Source organism: Rhinatrema bivittatum, chromosome 3 (assembly GCF_901001135.1).
Source record: "Rhinatrema bivittatum chromosome 3, aRhiBiv1.1, whole genome shotgun sequence".
Lineage (NCBI taxonomy): Eukaryota > Metazoa > Chordata > Amphibia > Gymnophiona > Rhinatrematidae > Rhinatrema > Rhinatrema bivittatum.
In genome coordinates, this window is record NC_042617.1 from 33,661,818 (window position 1) to 33,680,441 (window position 18,624).

The window sequence follows — 18,624 nt, forward strand, 5'->3', positions numbered from 1 at the left end:
TTGGAGTTTACTAAGCCAGTAGTTCTCAACAGGTGTGTCACAGACCCAGCAGAAGACTGCTCTTTCCTCATCGGTCTGGATAGGAGTTGGCTGATTTCTCCTTTACTGGGTATGAGAGGAAGCTGCTCTTGCTTTCTTCTCCTCTTCCTGGCCCAGTGGGAGGATATTTCCTTCTCTTTCACCCAGATCAGAGCGAGATATCACCAACTCCTGTTCATATGGGCCTGGCAGGACACCAACTTTATCTTCCCCTGCCTGGCCTGACAGTGAGGCTGCTGATGCTCTCTTCACCCCATGGAGCCTGGACATGAAAGCAGGAACACGAGGAAGAAAGGTACGTGCTCTATAGATCCACTGCTGACTTCCGCTACTGCCGCCTCATCTTCTTCCTCTCCTCATTGATTCTTGCCCTCATCTGCTGCTGGTAAAGTGGGAAGGACGCTCTGGATTGGACTGAAGGCTTATGCCTGCTGGGAGCCAGGAAGAGGGGGAAATATATTTCTGTTTCTAGTTCTCCAGTTTTGCACTGCATGCAGAAGGTGGTCTTAGGGTTTCCATTCCAGTTTTTGTTTCTGCATTTGTAATTTGTGGTATTTTATTCTATATTTGGTGAAGGTAGGTCTGTCTGTATTCTGTGTGTGTGACTGAGATGAGGTACTTTACTAGCAAGTAGAAATTTGTATCATTCGTATTTGTTGTATTTTCTCAATATGATATTGCACTGGTGGTGAACTGCTGCCTTTTTATTTCTTGGATTTAGTGCTGCTTCAGTATGGCAGGTTTGATAAACATGTACAGAGTGGGGTTTGTTTTTTTCCAGGTTTTGTATTAATTTTATAATCCACCTGGTAGTAGAGAGAGTTATTGAGATGACACCGGAATCAGAATATCTTTTTTTTTATATGGTGTTGTACAGGGAAATGTCTTAGTTCTGCTCTACACTCATTGTTAGGCAGCGGGAGATTCCTGTGGATGCAGAGCATATGTTTATATTTAGTCCATGATATTCATGTGTTCAGTGTGTCACGCATGTGAGCGTCATCTCTCAGGAGTGTCCTGCTAGAAAAAAGGTTGAGAACCACTGTACTAAGCCTTTACAGAAGACGGATCGCCTGTTTGTCCTTCACACTGGTGCCAGGCAGGGAGAGCCTGCCTCGTAGGCTACCATAGCTCACTGGATTAAGGGAGGTAGTTACGGCTGCATACGTTGATGTTGGAAAGCCATTACCTAGTCAGGTCAGGGTTCATTCCACTAGAGCTCAAGCAGTGTTTTGGGTAGAAGTGAAATTGTTGTCTCCCGTTGACACGCACACACGTTTGTGCACACTTTAACTGATGGAGCCGAATCGACACCATCGATGCAGTCACCAGTGCTTACGTCGAAAGCTAAGCCCTCCAATTGAAACAGGGATGCATCAAGCGGGCCAGACATCTCCATGCTATTCTACCGCCCCGACGCAGGAGGCGTTGACGTAAGAGAAGAGAGTGATGTACTTGGTGCCCTTCGAAGCACCTGGTGCCCCAGGCTGCAGAGCACAAGAAACGGCCTGTGGAGGAAATTGGGACTCCCAGCTGGTCTTCTCACCGAGGGAGCTTCTTGAATTGGGATTTTCTGATGTTGAGTCCCTCTCAGAGCACCTGTCTTCCAGCTCATCTGAGCGTATGTTCTCAGACCTTTCCTCTGTCGCCAAGCTTAAGAGGACTTCTCCACAGTTACAGGAGCCCCTGTGGAAACGGCACAAGACTTCCTGAGGGAGGAATACGCGAGGCACCACGTCCGGGGTGGGGGGGCTACCTTTGGACATCCTCCGAGTGGCGGTCTCCATCAAGGGCAGGGGGTGACAGATGGGGTTGGGCAAGGCTACCCTAGCATCGCAGGCCATGTCTTAGAGATCTTTGCAGTTCTTTCATACCTTGGAGAATGCAGAGGATTGTCCATCCAGTCCTCACCAGGACCACCTCCTGTGTCCGAATGAGTCACCATTGCAATCTCCCAAGGAGGGTTCTCCGGCAGGGCGTCACAGCGAGTATCCCCCTTCATCACTGCAACCGGACACTGCACCTGACTCCTCCCTCCCTCCCCTTCTGTCCGGGGTCCTCTATGGCAGTGGTCCCCAACCCTGTCCTGGGGGCCCACCATCCAGTTGGGTTTTCAGGATATCCACAATGAATATGCATGAGAGAAACTTTGCATGCACTGCCTCCATAACATGCAAATTTTCTCTCATGCATATTCATTGTGGATATCCTGAAAACCTGACTGGCTGGTGGGCCCCCAGGACGGGGTTTGGGGACCAATGCTCTATGGGGATCCCCTCGGATCCAACTGAGGGCAGACGGAACCCTCCTCTCCTCTCCTCCGGAAGACCTTTCTTATTAAAAATTTGTGGAGAAGGTCTGAGCTCGGCTGGGTATTGAAACAAAAAAGGTTTCAGACCCCCGTGCAGAGGTTTTGGGAATTTTCAAAATATTTGAAGTTCCAGCGGAGCCCACCGCCTTGCCATCCCATGCTGTCCTAGACGCCATAATGGCAAACACTTGGGATTCCCCATCCTCGGGACACCTCTAGGAAGACTGACCTAAAGTTCAGGATCTGACAGTTGCCTTATTACAGCACGGTGTAGCTCCCCCATGCTTCCGTATTTGTAGAGTTCGCAATGAAGCGGTCCAAGAAGACTTGCCTCCAATCTAACACCCCGCCGGGCAGGGATTGTAAATATCTGGACAACTTTGGGAAGAGGGCATACCAGGTGGGCATGCTGAATGTGAGATACAGCAGCACCAATTTTATATTTCCCAGTATCTTTACACGTGCCAGCAGTCCTTGAAGCCCCACCTCGTCTCTCCGGCCTTGGAGGGCGCTCTCCCGCAGCCGTTTGCTGATATGGAAAAAGGCCTGCGACATCTATTTTTAAACAATTTGAGGCCTTTGGGATATCAGCCCAAACGCTGGCGGGAGCAATCACGGCCCGAAGACTGTCTTGGTTGAGTGCTAGTGCCATTTGAGAGGATGTCCATGAGAAGCTCTCAGACCTTCCGTGCAAAGGGGATAACTTGTTTGGAGACAAGCTGCAGGAAAAAGTCTCCCAGTTAAAGGAGCCAGAACCTGGCTGTCCTCTCTCACGTCGTCAGGGGAGCAGCAGAGCACAGGTAGCTCTCACAGCTATCGTCGCCCCCTTCAGCAGAGGCGTCAGTTTCGGGTATATCCCACCTACTGCCCACCCATCTACTAGTCAAATAGGCAACAGTCCCTGTAATCACCTAGCCGCAGCAGGCCGTGGGGGCCTCGGCAACATGCCTGCCACAGCCCACTGGACCCAAAAGCCAGCAGGGTTTTGAGCATAGTGGGGCTGCCGCTACAACTACCAGTGGGATGAAGAATATCACTTTTCCACAGCTCTTGGGCTGCGATCACCTCCAACCATTGGGTGCTCAGCATTGTCAAAGAAGGCTACTTCCTCAACTTCAGAGACAGATCCTTCCTCATCTGATCTGGTCTCCAGGGTTCCAACACCAGACTAGCCTGCTTCAGGATGAAGTTCAAAACCTCCTTCAACACCACTCGATTCAGCAGGTACCCAATACTTCCAATACTTCCTCATCCACAAAAAGAAGTGGGGCTCCACCCTATCCTGGACTTAAGGGGCCCTCAACAAATCTTTCCTAAGGGAGAAGTTCAAGATGAGGTCTCAAGTCTATTCTGCCTTTTCTGCAGCCCAACAATTGGATGTGCTCGCTGGACCTCAAGGATGCTTATTTCCACATTCCAATGACCCTGGGTCCTGGCGTTACCTCTGTTTTCAAGTAAATGCCAGTCATTACCAGTACAAAGTCCTTCCCTTTGGACTTTCGTCCACACCCAGAGTTTTTACAAAGTGCTTGGCGGTAGCGGTGGCCCACTTGAGGAAACAGGGCATTCAGCTGTTTCCATAACTGGACTATCGCCCAGTTGCACCAGTACCTGGTCTCAACAATCCAATGCCCAGAGGACCTGGGGTTCCTCATCAACTACAAGAAGTCCAGCCTCCAGCCCACACAGGTGCTCAGATTCACTGGTGCTTTGATAGAAAATACGGTGGGGAGAGTGTTTCAACTGTTTGACTGAGCCAAAACACTACGAACCTTGGCAGCAAGGCTCACGTGCTGCAGGCACCCTTCTGCCTGTCTGATCCTGACACTGTTAGGTCACATGGAAGTCACATTCCGCGCACTCGCCTGCATATACTGTGTCTGCCATGGGGCCTCAAGCAGCAATGGATTCAATTCGTCTATCCACTCTCCTGGACAGTGCGCTGCACCCCCTTCCATGCATAAGGAGCTAAGGTGGTGGTTGGCCCCAGCCACCCTAGTGGTGGGGTGTCATTCCGCCCTCCAGCATATCAGGTCATTCCTACCATGGATGCCTCCAGCAGGAGATGGGGAGTGCACCTCGGACTGCTGCAGACGCGAGGCCTCTGGTCACCATAGGAACGGTCTCAGCAAATCAATTTCCTGGAACTACGGGCCTTAAGGATCGCCCTCCGCATGTTTCGCTGCCTCATTCATGGCAAGATGGTCATGATCCACACGGACAGCCAAGTGGCCATGTTCTACATCAACAAAGGAGGGTCCAGTTCCTTGAACCTATTCTGGGAAGCCATTGTGATCCTAGAGGAGGCGGAGAAGCAATCGGTCTCCCTGCAGGCCACATATCTTCCTGGTATGGCTAACACCAGGGCAGACAAACTAAGCAGAATTTTTCATCCCCACGAGTGGGCTCTGCACCAGGAGGTAGTGAGCGAACTGTTCCGGGAATGGGGCATGCCTTGCATAGAGCTCTTCATGACAGTGTTCAACAGAAAGTTGGACAGTTTTTGCTCAGTCTACCCCAGCAGGGAGAGATTCGCTCCAGACGAGTTTCTCATTCCATGGAAAGAGGGTCTATTTTACACTTATCCTCAGACGGTTCAGAAGGGCATGGAGGATAGGAACATAAGAGCATAAGAAAATGCCATACTGGGTCAGACCAAGGGTCCATCAAGCCCAGCATCCTGTTTCCAACAGTGGCCAATCCAGGCCATAAGAACCTGGCAATTACCCAAAAACTAAGTCTATTCCATGTTACCATTGCTAATGGCAGTGGCTATTCTCTAAGTGAACTTAATAGCAGGTAATGGACTTCTCCTCCAAGAACTTATCCAATCCTTTTTTAAACACAGCTATACTAACTGCACTAACCACATCCTCTGGCAACAAATTCCAGAGTTTAATTGTGCATTGAGTAAAAAAGAACTTTTGTCGCAGACCTCATTCTCATCGTCCCAGCATGGCCCCAGCAGCCCTGGTATTTCTACCTAGTGCTACTCTGTGGCACCTCCCCTCCTCCTATCAGACAGGGAGTGTTATGGTTCTGAAGTGTTGGAGTGGATTCTTGGGTACTGCGGTGATAGCCGCTCCCACGGGGAGGAGCCCCGTGTGGAACCGCAGTACTAGGCTAGACTCTATACACGCAGACACAGAGAATTTGTATTTATTATACAGCTTGGTGGTATTGCCCAGGGAGCGGCAGCAGTGAGGTAACCCAGTAGAAGTAGTCCAGGGGTCCCACGTTCGAGTAGATGGTAGGCAGTGCAGGGTAGTAGAGGAAGTCCCGGAAACAGACTCCCAGCACTGAAGGTGAGACAGATTGACAAGGTTAGTTACTCACTGAAGTAGATAGCTGTAATGATGAAGATCCTGGCAGGCAGAAGTAGTTGAATTGTAGGCACCAAGGTAGGGAGAGCAGGCCCTCGAGGAGCAAGTACCCAATACCCCAGATAGGGACCTGAAAGAAAGCATAAGGACCCCTGAAGAGCGGGTACCCAGGTTAGTGATGAATGACCCCCGAAGGGCAGAGAGAGCTTCCAGCAGCAGAGCAGCTTAGACCGAAGGCATTCCAATCCTTGCTTTCTCACAGGCCGATACAGTACAGTGCGCTCAGACGCGCACTGTACTGTATCGGCCTGTGAGATAGCTATTGGACGCGCATTTTCCCTTACCCCTTATTCAGTAAGGGGAGGAAAATGCGCGTCCAACCCACAGCACCTAATAGCGCCCTCAACATGCAAATGCATGTTGATGGCCCTATTGTGTATGCGCGCGGGGTACAGAAAGTAAAATGTGCAGCCAAGCCGCACATTTTACTTTCAGAAATTAGCGCCAACCCAAAGGTCGGCGCTAATTTCTTCCAGCACCGGGAAAGTGCACAGAAAAGCAGTAAAAACTGCTTTTCTGTGCACCCTCCGACTTAATATCATAGTGATATTAAGTCGGAGGTCCCGGAGAGTAAAAAAAAATAAAAATAAATACATTTTGAATTCGGCCCACGGCTGTCGGGCCGAAAACCGGATGCTCAATTTTGCCGGTTTCCGAGCCCGTGGCTGTCAGCGGGCTCGAGAACCGACGCCGGCAAAATTGAGCGTCTGCTGTCAAACCCGCTGACAGCCGCCGCTCCTGTCAAAAAGGAGGCGCTAGGGACATCTGAATGCCTGGAGGTTGAAAGGGCAGTATTGAGCCGCTGGCAGATTCCAGCAGAAATTCAGGATACCCTTGTGTTGTCTAGGAAGCTATCTACCAGGAGAAACTATCAAAGCAAATGGATGAGGTATTTGGCCTGGTGTAGTGAGCAGGCAATCAAAACCTTTTCCTGCTTACCACGGTTGCTGTTGGGATATCTACACTTGCTTTTTCAATCTGGACCAGCGACAACATCCCTGCGCGTCCATTTAAGTGCAATTATGGCTTATCACCCACACAATGGCCTACCAGTCTTGCACCATCCCTTGGTCTTGCATTTCATGAGAGGACTCCTCAGGTTATGTGTGCTGGTGGATAAGCCTACAGTGCCGTGGGACTTCAATCTGGTCTTGGAACAGCTTATGCTGCCCCCGTTTGATCCTCTACAAAGTTGTCACATGAAGTACCTTAACATAGAAAGTGCTTTTCCTGGTGGCGGTAACCTCGTCCAGGCGAGTTAGTGAGCTACAGGCTTTGATTCACTATTCTCCTTACCTGCAGTTTCCCGATGACAAAGTGACATTAAGGATGCATCTCGCATTCCTACTGAAGGTGGCCTTCGCTTTCCACCTCTACCAAACCATAACCCTGCCAACGTTTTTTTCTGAGATCGCATGCCATCGAGAGGGAGCAATTGCTCCACACACTGGACTGTAAACAAGCCTTGGCTTATTACAAGCAACGGACGCAGTCAGATAAAATGAGTTTTCCAGCTATTCGTCTCTTTCAACCCAAATGCTCCGGGCCATCCCATAGCCAAACGGATTCTATCCAACTGGATATCACAGTGCATAGTTTTCTGCTACTCCCTGCGGTCAGAGACTCTCGCGGGCAATCCAAAGGCCCATCAAGTGGGGGCGTTGGCTGCTTCTGTGGCGCATCTTCTTGATGTTTTGTTACTGGACATTTGCAGAGCTGCCACGTGGTCTTGGTTGCATACCTTCACGTAGCAGTACTGCCTGGATCACCAGGTTTCTTCAGATGTAGCTCTGGGCAAAGTGGTACTTTACTCAGTTTCCAAGCTATAAGGCTGTCCACAATTATAGGACGTGTGCGGCTGAACACTCAGGCGCATGGCCAGTGTCATGCTTGGTCTGCAACTTCCGCTCTGCAATACTAGCTGGGGACTCCCAGACAGCATGGCTAACTCAGCCTGCTTATTGACGGGGGAAAAAAGCAAGTTTGCGTACCGTAGATGGTGTTTTCCGTCTCCCTGGACAGCCTCAGGAACCTACTCTTTGCAGGATCAGCTTTGTTATAAACTGAGAGAAAGATGGTACCGCACAGAGCAAAGCTCTGATCTTTGTGAAGCTCCGTTGAGGCCGCCTTCTAGTGGACGTCCCAGACGGCATGGCTAATTCATCCTGCTATCTATGGAAAACACTGTTTATGGTAAGCAACCTTGCTTATTTCTGATTTTAGTTAGTTTATAGTTATTTTGCTGTTATAATTATTTTGCTGTTAGAAATATGACAAAAATAAATTATGATGCTTTGATGTTGGCTGTTTTCACTGCATTGTCCTAGAATCTAATTTTTATTATTTGGAAACTGTATTTTTCATGTCTATAGTGTAAATGTTTTGTGAATTTTTTTTCTTTCTGATCAGCAAAATTTTGAGCAAGAATTTGAAGAGAATGAGACATTGGTGCAATATAGCCTACGTCCCAGAAAAGAGGAGAGCAAAATGCAAGTAATGGATTCGAAAGAAGAGAAACAGATTGAGAAAGTTCCAGTAAAGACAATGGAGTTGGAGTTAGAATTTGGAGGAAAAATTGGTATGAATTTTTTTTTTATTGTTAAATCTTTTCTCTCAGGACAAGCAGGATAGTAGCCCTCGCATGTGGGTGACGTAACTGGACGGAGCCTTATCACAGAAAACCTTTCTGTCAAAGTTTCTAGAACTTTTGACTGGCACACTGAGCATGCCCAGCATGCCATAATCTCTGTAGCCACAGGGGTCTCCCATCAGTCTCCTTTTTTCCACGCTGCAGTTTGCCTTAGGAGCTCTGTGAGAATTTTCTCTCTCAATTTTCCTCACGGAAAAAATTTGAAGATTACTTCATTAAAAAGTTTGCTCGGTGAGTAAAGTTCACTGTCTCCGGTTTGTTCCTGCCCCTACCTTTTTCGGTTTCCGCAGGCCATCAACGGTTTTTGGGCCTCAACCTCTGCCATCATGGCAACAGGTTTCCGAAAATGTCCGGAATGCCCCCGTACCATGTCGATTGCCGACCCACATGATGTCTGTGTGCTGTGCCTCAGCTCATCACACGACGTTTCTCACTGCCCAAGTTGTGCCCAGATGACTCCGAAGGGTACGCGGGCTCGCCTCGACAAGATGGAGACCCTGTTTAAAATCAAGCTAACTCCATCGATGTCCACCCAATCATCACAGGCAGGAGCATCAAAGAAATTAATCAAACCTCGCTGGGAGCACCAGGGCAGTAGTGACTGTCAGTCTCTGACTCCGTCTCATCCGACTCTGACTCATCTTCCTCTGTGCTGGAGAAAGACCGGACCAAGCACAGAGGGAAGCACCGGCACAGATGCGAGTTTACTCCCAGTGCCGGCACAGACACCACATCGGCCTCTATGGCTATCAAGCCGCTTGCGAAGAGGACACGGGTAGAGGAGCCTTTAACACCCTCTTCACCTGAAAAACCAAGGCGATCCCCCACTGATATCGGTGCCAGGTACTGAGCCCCCACAAGTCCCTGTGGAGGTGCCAGTAGCGCCTAGCCTGCCTCCCCCTGTAGCTGCGATATCTACACCGGCTTTCAGGGAAGAATTGGATGGTTTCATCCTCCAGGCAGTGCTCGATGCTCTCCGAGACTTACAGCCATCGATGCCGGCCCCCATACTGGCACAGACACCAGAGCCATCGATATTTACACCATTGCTAACCAGACTGTACGCACTCATCGGTGCCCTTCCGACACAGCCCGGGCCACCGATGCCAAAGCAACCCACAAAGTCTCTGAAAGTCCCAATTCCCATTCCGGGATCCTCCGAGGACGAAGGCACGGATTCCAGTCCCCTTTCAACACCGATTCCACCGTTGCCAGAACCGATGCCTGGTCCATCAGGGCTCTTGGGACCGAGAGGCCCACATTTCCCCTCGATACCTTCGGTGCCACCGCATCTTCCATCGAGGCCATCGAAGGATCCATCAGTGCCAACACGTCCAATAGTACCAACCTTCTTCCCTTCCTCAGGATCTCGACTAGAGACCTTTTCTGACATATGGGAAGATGTTGACACGGACACATCCATGGAGGACATCTTATCAGAACCATCTCCTCCGGAAGAAAGGAGAAAATCTCCCCAAGAAGATCTCTCCTTCGCTAATTTTGTAAGGGAAATGTCATAGACAATCCCCTTTGACCTGATTACAGAGGAGGACACAAGCCACAAAGTATTGGAAGTTCTTCAGTTTGTTGATGCTCCGAAAGAAGTTATGGCTATCCCTGTCCACGAAGTGCTAGTGGATCTCCAACATAGTCTCTGGGAGCATCCTTGTGCTGTCCAGCCAGTGAATAAGAGAACAGATGCAACTTACCTGGTCCAACATATTCCTGGACTCCAAAAGCCACAACTACCCCATCAGTCGGTGGTAGTTGAGTCTGCATAGAAGAAGGCCAGAGGACTGCGATCTCACTCTTCAACACCTCCTGACTAAGACCAAAAATTCCTTGATATTTTGGGTCGCAAGGTATTTCAGGGCTCTATGCTAGTGTCGCGCATAACTGCATACCAACTTTACATGACACAGTATCAAAGGAATCTCTGGAAGCAGGTTCAAGGAATAGCCGACTCTCTTCCCCAACAACAGCAAGATAGTCTCAACGCCATACTACAGAAAGGCCTTGAGGCTGGGAAACATGAGGTTCATGCTACTTACGACTCCTTTGAAACAGTCTCTCGCTTGTCGGCAACAGGAATCATCGCCAGGAGGTGGGCCTGGCTGAAAGCATCTGACCTGAGACCTGAAGTCCAAGACAAACTTGCTGATTTGCCATGTACTGGTGAAAACCTATTCGGAGACCAGATACAAGACGCAGTGACTCAACTAAAAGGCCATAATGAGACCCTGCGGCAATTATCCACAGTTACTACCGAGGGCCCTTTCTCTGCAAGAAGATCCACCAGAAGGGACCCTAGAAAACCATTTTATCGCCCTCACAGATAACTACCCACCTACATCTCACGTGAGGCCAACCAGGCCGTCTTAGAGAGCACATCCTCAACAGCCCAAAACATCCAGGCCTCAGCCACCACCGCAATCAGGCCAAGCCTCTGGATTTTGAGACCTATCCAGAGAACAGCAGCCGCTCCACAAATCCAGATCCAGATTTGCCAGTAGGAGGTTGAATTCACCACTTCATAATCAACTCGCTCAACATTACCACAGAGCAATGGGTTATATCCATCATAACTCAGGGATACCATCTAAACTTCCTCATGGTACCCCCGGATTCACCACCCAATCCACTGTGGATGCAAACAGATCACTCAAGTTTTCTAGGGTCAGAACTGTCCACCCTTCTGGGTGCCTGGGCTGTGGAACCTGTTCTCCGGGCACAACAGGCCAGAGGGTTCTACTCCCACTATTTTCTCATTCTAAAGAAATCAGGTGGCCTCTGCAATCTCAACAAATTTCTATGAAAAGAAAAATTCAGGATTGTGTTCTTGGGCACCATGCTTCCCCTTCTGCAAAAAGGAGATTGGCTCTGTTCTCTGGATCTTCAAGACGCTTACGCTCACATTCCAATATTCCCCCATCACCGCAAGTACCTGCGTTTCCTAGTGGGACATCAACACTTTCAGTACCAGTTCCTGCCTTTCGGACGTGCCTCAGCACCACGTGTATTTACAAAGTGCCAAGCAGTAGCTACGGCCCATCTACGCAAGAAAAGCATACACGTCTTTCCTTACCTGGACGACTGGCTCATCAATAGCCAATCCAAGCAAGGAGCTCTCGACGCTCTCAAGCTCACTATCAATTTGCTATACTCTTTGGGATTTCTCATCAACTACCAAAAATCCCACCTGACTCCATCTCACCTCCTTACTTTCATCGAAGCAGATTTGGACACCACAGTCACAAAGGCCTTCCTGCCCAATGACTGCGCAGTCACACTGTCCAAGCTAGCTTCGTCTCTTCGCACAGAAGTAACAGCCTCAGCCCATCAATTCCTAATGTTGCTGGGCCACATGGCTTCCACGGTCCACGTCACTCCTATGTCCAGGCTGGCCATAAGAATAACTCAAAGGACTTTGAAATCTCAGAGGCTCCGAGCCAGTCAACCGCTTTCATCCCAGATTCAAGTAACCCACCAGTTACGGTTATCGCTTCTCTGGTGGACAAACAAAGCCAACTTGCTAACAGGTCTACCCTTCCAGCAACCAGTTCCGCAAGTAACTTTAACCACAGACGGATCCAACTTAGGTTGGGGAGCTCATGTGAACAATCTTCAAACTCAAGTATTTGGACACGGCTCGAAGCAACTTTTCAGATCAACTTCCTAGAGCTTCGAGCTATAAGTTATGCTCTACATGCATTCAAGGACTGCCTTTCACACAAGACTGTTCTCATACAAATAGACAACACAGTTGCAATGTGGTACTTGAACAAACAGGGCGGCACAGGCTCTTTTTTTCCTCTGCCAAGAAGCTGCGCAGCCTGGGCCCTTGCACACTCCATGTATCTCCGGGCCACTTATCTGGCAGGCATACAGAACGTAGTAGCAGATCGCCTCAGCCAACAGTTCCATTCCTACGAGTGGTCTCTGGATCCTGTGGTAATGACCAGAATCTTCCAATGCTGGGGTCAACCAACAATAGACCTCTTTGCATCCAAACTGAATCAGAAAGTGGACCGATTTTGCTCCCTACACAGGCAACAAAACAAGTTAACCATGGACGCCTTTGCTCGCCCCTGGAACACAGGCCTCCTATACGCATATCCCCTGATACCGCTGATAGCCAAAACTCTAGTGAAGCTACAACAGGACAAAGGGTCAATGATACTCATAGCCCCTTATTGGCCTTGACAAGTATGGTTTCCCATGCTTCTCGATCTCTTGATCAGGTAACCCATTCGCCTGGGCACAGCGCCCACTTTCATAAATCAGAACCAAGGCATGTTATGCCATCCGAACCTTCAGACCTTATCCCTCACAGCCTGGATGTTGAAAGCTTGATCCTGCAACCGTTCAACCTTTCAACTGATGTTTCTCATGTGCTTGTAGCTTAACGAAAGCCTTCCACACAAAAATCCTATCGTTTTAAGTGGAATAGAATTACCATATGGTGCACGCAAAAGGTATCGACCCTTTTTCCTGCCCCACTCCATCTCTTTTAGTCTATCTCTTACACCTTTCAGACTCTGGTCTCCAGACTTCCTCGGTGAGAGTACACCTGAGTGCCATCTCAGTGTACCACAAGAGAGTGGGGACTGCCCCGGTAACGGCGCAACACCTTGTGAGTCGGTTTATGAGGGGTCTACTTCAACTTAAGCCCCCTCTACGGCCACCAGTCACTGAATGGGACCTAAATGTAGTACCTACATGGCTCATGCGCTCACAGTTTGAGCCATGTAATAACCATTACATCTGCTCGAAGGGTTAGTGAGTTACAAGCACTTGTCACATACTCACCCTGTACAAGGTCCCTACATGACCGAGTGGTCCCCGTACTCGCCCTAAATTCCTTCCCAAGGTGGTTACTGACTTTCACTTGAATCAGTCTATAGTCTTGCCCACATTTTCCCCAAGGCCTCACTCTCACCAGGGCAAGAGGGTTTTACACACCTTGGACTGTAAAGTGTACTTTCATTTTACCTAGACTGCACTGCAGTCCATAGGAAATCCACCCAACTCTGTTTCTTTCGATAAAAACAAACCCGGAGTTCCAGTGGGCAAACAGACTCTCTCCAGTTGGCTAGCAGACTGTATTGAATTCTGCTATGACAAAGCAGGCCTTCCTCTCCAGGGACAAGTGAAGGCGCACTCAGTGAGAGCCATGGCAACCTCAGTAGCACACTGCTGTTCAGTACCGATTGCTGAGATCTGTAAAGCTGCAACATGGAGCTCTCTTCACACATTTGGAGCACATTACTGCCTGGACAAGGAAGGATGTTAAGATTCTGCCTTTGGCAAATCCGTCTTGAAGAACTTATTTCCAGTATAATCCCAACTCCTTCCTCATCCATCTGCTGTGATTTTCAGGCTGCCTCATTTTTCCCAACACTACACGAGTTGTTGTGCTTGTTGCACAAGTTGTACGCTGTTGGTCTAAACAAATATGAGTCAGCTTGTAGCTTGCTAATCACCCACATGTGAGGACTACCATCCTGTTTGTCCTGGGAGAAAGCAGAGTTGCTTACCTGTAACAGGTGTTCTCCCAGGACAGCAGGATGTAGTCCTCACGAAACCCACCTGCCACCCCGTGGAGTTGGGTCCCAAACGTTTTATTATTTTGTTTTTTCGCTCGCACCTTTTTGCTTCAAACAAGACTGAAGGGAGACCCCTGTGGCTACAGAGATTATGGCATGCTCAGTGTGCCAGTCAAAAGGTCTAGAAACTTTGACCGAAAAGTTTTCCGTAATAGGGCTCCATCCAGTGATGTCACCCACATGTGAGGACTACATACTGCTGTCCAGGGAGAACACCTGTTACAGGTAAGCAACTCTGCTTTTTATGTAATGGAAATGGATCTTTAAAAACCAGGGGCTCAATATTCAGTGCCACTTAGCCGGATAAGCTCCCACTTATCCGGCTAAGTGGTGGCATTTGACTGTCTGGTAGTCTCCCGTTACACCCCCATCCCCTAATGGGGAGGAGCCTACTTATCCGGCTAATTTAGCTGAATAAGTAGCAATATTTAGACTTATTCTGTTACTTTAATCAGTTAAGTTAGACCTGCTGTTGAGCAGGTCTTAAATTAGCTGGATATATTCAGTGCGTGCCTGGCCAGTTATTTTTTTCATTATGGACCTCCAATTGTTTTGCTTGCACAACAGGGGGGACCTGTTATACAAACCTTTGCATTACACTGTGGAGTTGCCGAAATAAACTTCAAAAATTTATTTTTGCATTAAGAAGTGTGGACATTCAAATTTTTTCTGCACATTTCCTTGCGGTTTACTGTGATTTAATACGTGCAGAATGCTCCTGTTTTGCTATTTGCTTGCACAAGACCAATTTGAGGAAGATAAAATAATTTCAATTATTAGAAAGGAAAACTGCTTGGGTAGGTTGAATTTCATACTTCCTTGAACATTCTTGGGTATTTAACCTTAAAGTGACCATATTGTTTAAAGTCACTTTGTAGAAGTAATTGGTCTGAGTTGTGTGATTTTCGGGTTGTTTCTATTTTCTAGTTAGAATCACTTTCTTAACCAAAGACAGAATTTGAGGCACTTCCACTTGTGTCAAAACCAATGTGTCTCTATTTCATACATGAAAACTATTCTAATATGTTGATACTTTTTGGTCCATGATTCACATTTCAATAATTCTTAATGGAGCATGCTTTGTTCAAATGGGATTTGTGGAGGCATAGCCTAGTGATTTAGAGTAGTGAGTAGAGAACCAGGGTTCAAATCCTGCTGACGCTCCTTGTAACCTTGGGCAAGTCACGTCTCTCTCCATTGCCTTGGGTACAAACTTAGGGCCTGATTTATTAAGCATTTTTCCCATAGACACAGAATGATAGAAAAAAGCCTTTGTAAATCAGACCCTTGGATCATAAGCCATCTGGGGACAGGGAAATACCTAATATACCTGAATGTAACTTGCCTTGAGTTACCAATGGGGTAAATAAAATATAAATATGTATATCCATTATATACCCTTATTTTGGTTTCCATTCCAAATAGACACTGCCACTATATAGATATTTCAAATTTAGGAATTTTGGCATATGGCTTTTTTTTCCCACATCTTTTATGGGTGGTCATTTTTCATCTCAAAGGATGTTATATTCTGTTCCCAACTAATTGAATATCTTAATTGGCCTGCAACATGTGTGTGAATAAATGGATGCCTATCATAAATGACAAGATTTAAGGGTTTAAAAATTTCATGGTGTAGTGCACATGCTTGGAAAGGTGTATGCCATAGATTACACAGTTTTCAAGACTATTTTTACATTGTGTGTGTTTCTGTGGTTGTGGAGTGTGTGTGTGTCTGCTCAATTCATAGTCCTTTCTTTTCCCACTTTCCCTTGCTCTGTTTTCTTTCTACCTCTCTTGATCCATCTTTCCCTCTGTGACCCCCCCCCCCCCCCCACCAGCTTTAATATTGCCTCTCCATCCTCATCAATTCATTCTCTTCTCTCACCCGAATGGGTTAACAGTGCCACTCCCCTGCCAGCTTCAGTAGTTGTGTGGGAAGCTCCTTTCAGCAACTCAACGAGAAACTAAACTGGGGCTTTGAACCTCTCATTGTAGTGTAGTTTCCTGGTTCATTAGCAACTAGTTAAAAAACCGATTGTGCAGACAAAGTTTCTTACTAACCAATCACAGATGGACATAACTACTGTTACATCTGCCTATGTCCAAAGCACCTCCAGTCCACCTGTAAGGACTGCGGAAGAATGCTGCCCAGAGACATTGAGTTCAGAAGATTGCCAGACTAAGGAACGAAGAGGCATCCATGGGTTCATATGCTCTGGCATTGGAACGTCTTTCCTCTCACCTCTCTCCAGGGCCAAAAATCCACCGCGCTGAGCACCTGGTGGACCCAGAGAGGAAGAGTGAACGTCCTCTCTGGGTCCACCAGAAAAAGCAGATTCAAGTGGGACATGTTCCCAAAATGTTCGAGCTCCCCCACGCCTCAAAAAAAAAAAAGATAGACAATGGGGGAGGCGTAGTTGAAAACTGTGTCAAATAAGGTGTCACCAACCGCCAAGAGCGTTGATTAATCTCAGTTGACACATGCATCAAAACCAGACAAGCACGACGCAAGGAGAGTGCATCGAGTCAGGCGCAGACCATGTAGACTTGGCACGACGCACATGGCACATCGATCTGCACCTTGCAAATGCCACCCACCCCAACACAGATGCTTCCTAAAGAGAAGACGCAGGAGCACATTACACATGCCTTGCAGTATCCAGCTACGATGCACACACTAGCCGTGCATCGACCCCAGTACAAGAACGGATGACTTGTAAGCACAGACCTTCTCAGAAACAGACTTTTCATAGGTCTGGAGCACTGGAACATGACCCTCAGGCTGTGGTCCTGCCAGAAGAGCTTTTGGGTTTTGAGGCATTCGACGTAGAAGAAATAGCACCTTTCTTAGATGACCAGCATTCCATGGGATCCTCAGGCTCATTTCAGCGGATTTACTCGGATATGTCTTCAGTTTCAAAGAGGAAAATGCACTCCCCTCAGTTACAGGAGCACCTCATGAAAAGACACAAGGCGTAGCATAGGGACCAGGACTCCGTAGAGTGTCTTAGAAGCCCTAATTCTAACATTCTCCTGGCAGCTGTATCACCAAGGGCCAAGACTGATAAGGCTAAGGCATGTGTGAAACAAGAATGGGATACACCCACCGACCTAAAGAAGATGCAGCAAATTCCTCAGGATATGGGACCAGCTTCGCAGACAATGTCGCAAATATCCACAATTCTGCAGAACTTTTTCACATCGCTAGGGAGTGGCAAACAAGATCATCCACCTCCTAGTCCTCTAGTAGAGGAACTCTCCCCAAGGAGAGAACCCCTGCCTCCCATCCAGAATGATCACGGCCCTCAAGACGAGACGGATGAACCACTGCTGCAGTTCTCTCTGCAACCAGATATGGAGCCCCGAGACTCTCCATCTACTTCACCAGGATCTTCCACAGGAATCCCGTCAGACCCTCCGGAAGACCCACCTGAACAATCCTCGCCCCCTGAGGACCTATCCTACTTTATATTTATTTAAAAAAAAAAAAAAAGTGAGATCCCTTCTAAAAATTGAAACCAAGAAGGTGCTGGATCCAAGATCGAAGCTGTTAAGGATATTGAAGATCTTTGATGTCCCGGCTGAGCTCTCAGCCTTGCTCTTCCATTCAGTTCTTGATACGACATGGGAGTCCCCCCTTCTCGGGGCCATCAACGTCTAGAAAGACGGACCTCAGTCCCGGATGAGAAAGTTGCCACACTATGTGGCTGTACAGGTGACCCATGCTTCGGTAGTCATCAAATCAGTGCTGAAAAAGTGAAAGAAATCATGCCTACATTGTAATACTCCTCCCAGTAAAGGCAGTCGATACTTGGACAAATTTGGACATAAAACCTTCCAAGTGGTGATGTTGAATGCAAAGATTTAACACCAATTTTACATAATTCATTATTTGTACAAGTGTTTGTAGTCCCTAAAGCAACATATCTCACCTTGTCCAACAGACCACACCCTATCCCAGCCATTTACAGATTTAGAAAAAGGCTTGTGCCACCTCCTTCGGATGGTGTACGAGGTGTTCAAAACCTCAGCCTGTACATCAGTTGCATCCATAGCAGCCCGAAACATAACCTAGCTACAGGCCAGTGCGATACATGAAGACGTTCACGAAAAGCTGGCAGATCTGCCATGTAAAGGAGACAATTTGTTCAGTGACAACTTCGGGAAACAGTTTCTCAGCTCAAAGAGCAGAACGTGTCAGTCTTGACCCTGGCTTCCCTGGCAGAACAACATTCCTCAACCAGGAAGTATTACACAGGGTACAAGAAGTCCTATTGCCAAATGCGTTCCTTTATACCGTACACAACCTACTGGCCACCAGTGTATCATCCGCCCAGACGCGATCCAGGAGTAGACCAAGAGGCCAACGTCGGCAAAGATAACAGGGCACCAATTAAAAACTACAACAGAGTTTTCAAGAGGGGCTCAGCTGCAGCTACTGTTGACAGTAGGAGGTAGACTATCTCAATTTTACTATTCTTGGGAAGCTATCACATTGGACCATTGGATATTAAGCATCATCCATGAGGTATATAGATTAAACTTCAAAAAGAACCAGTCCCTCCTGCACGTTGTTCCCTCCACGCAAGACCAAGTACAAGCGCAGCTGTCGCAACAGGAAGTAGACTCACT

The 18,624-nt window shown here is 47.9% G+C and overlaps 1 protein-coding gene across 1 annotated transcript in view; it reads left to right on the top strand.

Annotated features, from left to right (window-relative positions):
• Positions 1-18,624, top strand: part of LBR (lamin B receptor) — a 183,667-nt gene that overhangs the window by 56,732 nt on the left and 108,311 nt on the right. The window contains exon 5 of the mRNA XM_029593088.1: positions 8,143-8,311. Within this exon, the coding sequence (XP_029448948.1) occupies positions 8,143-8,311 (169 nt within the window). The remainder of the gene's footprint in view (positions 1-8,142; positions 8,312-18,624) is intronic.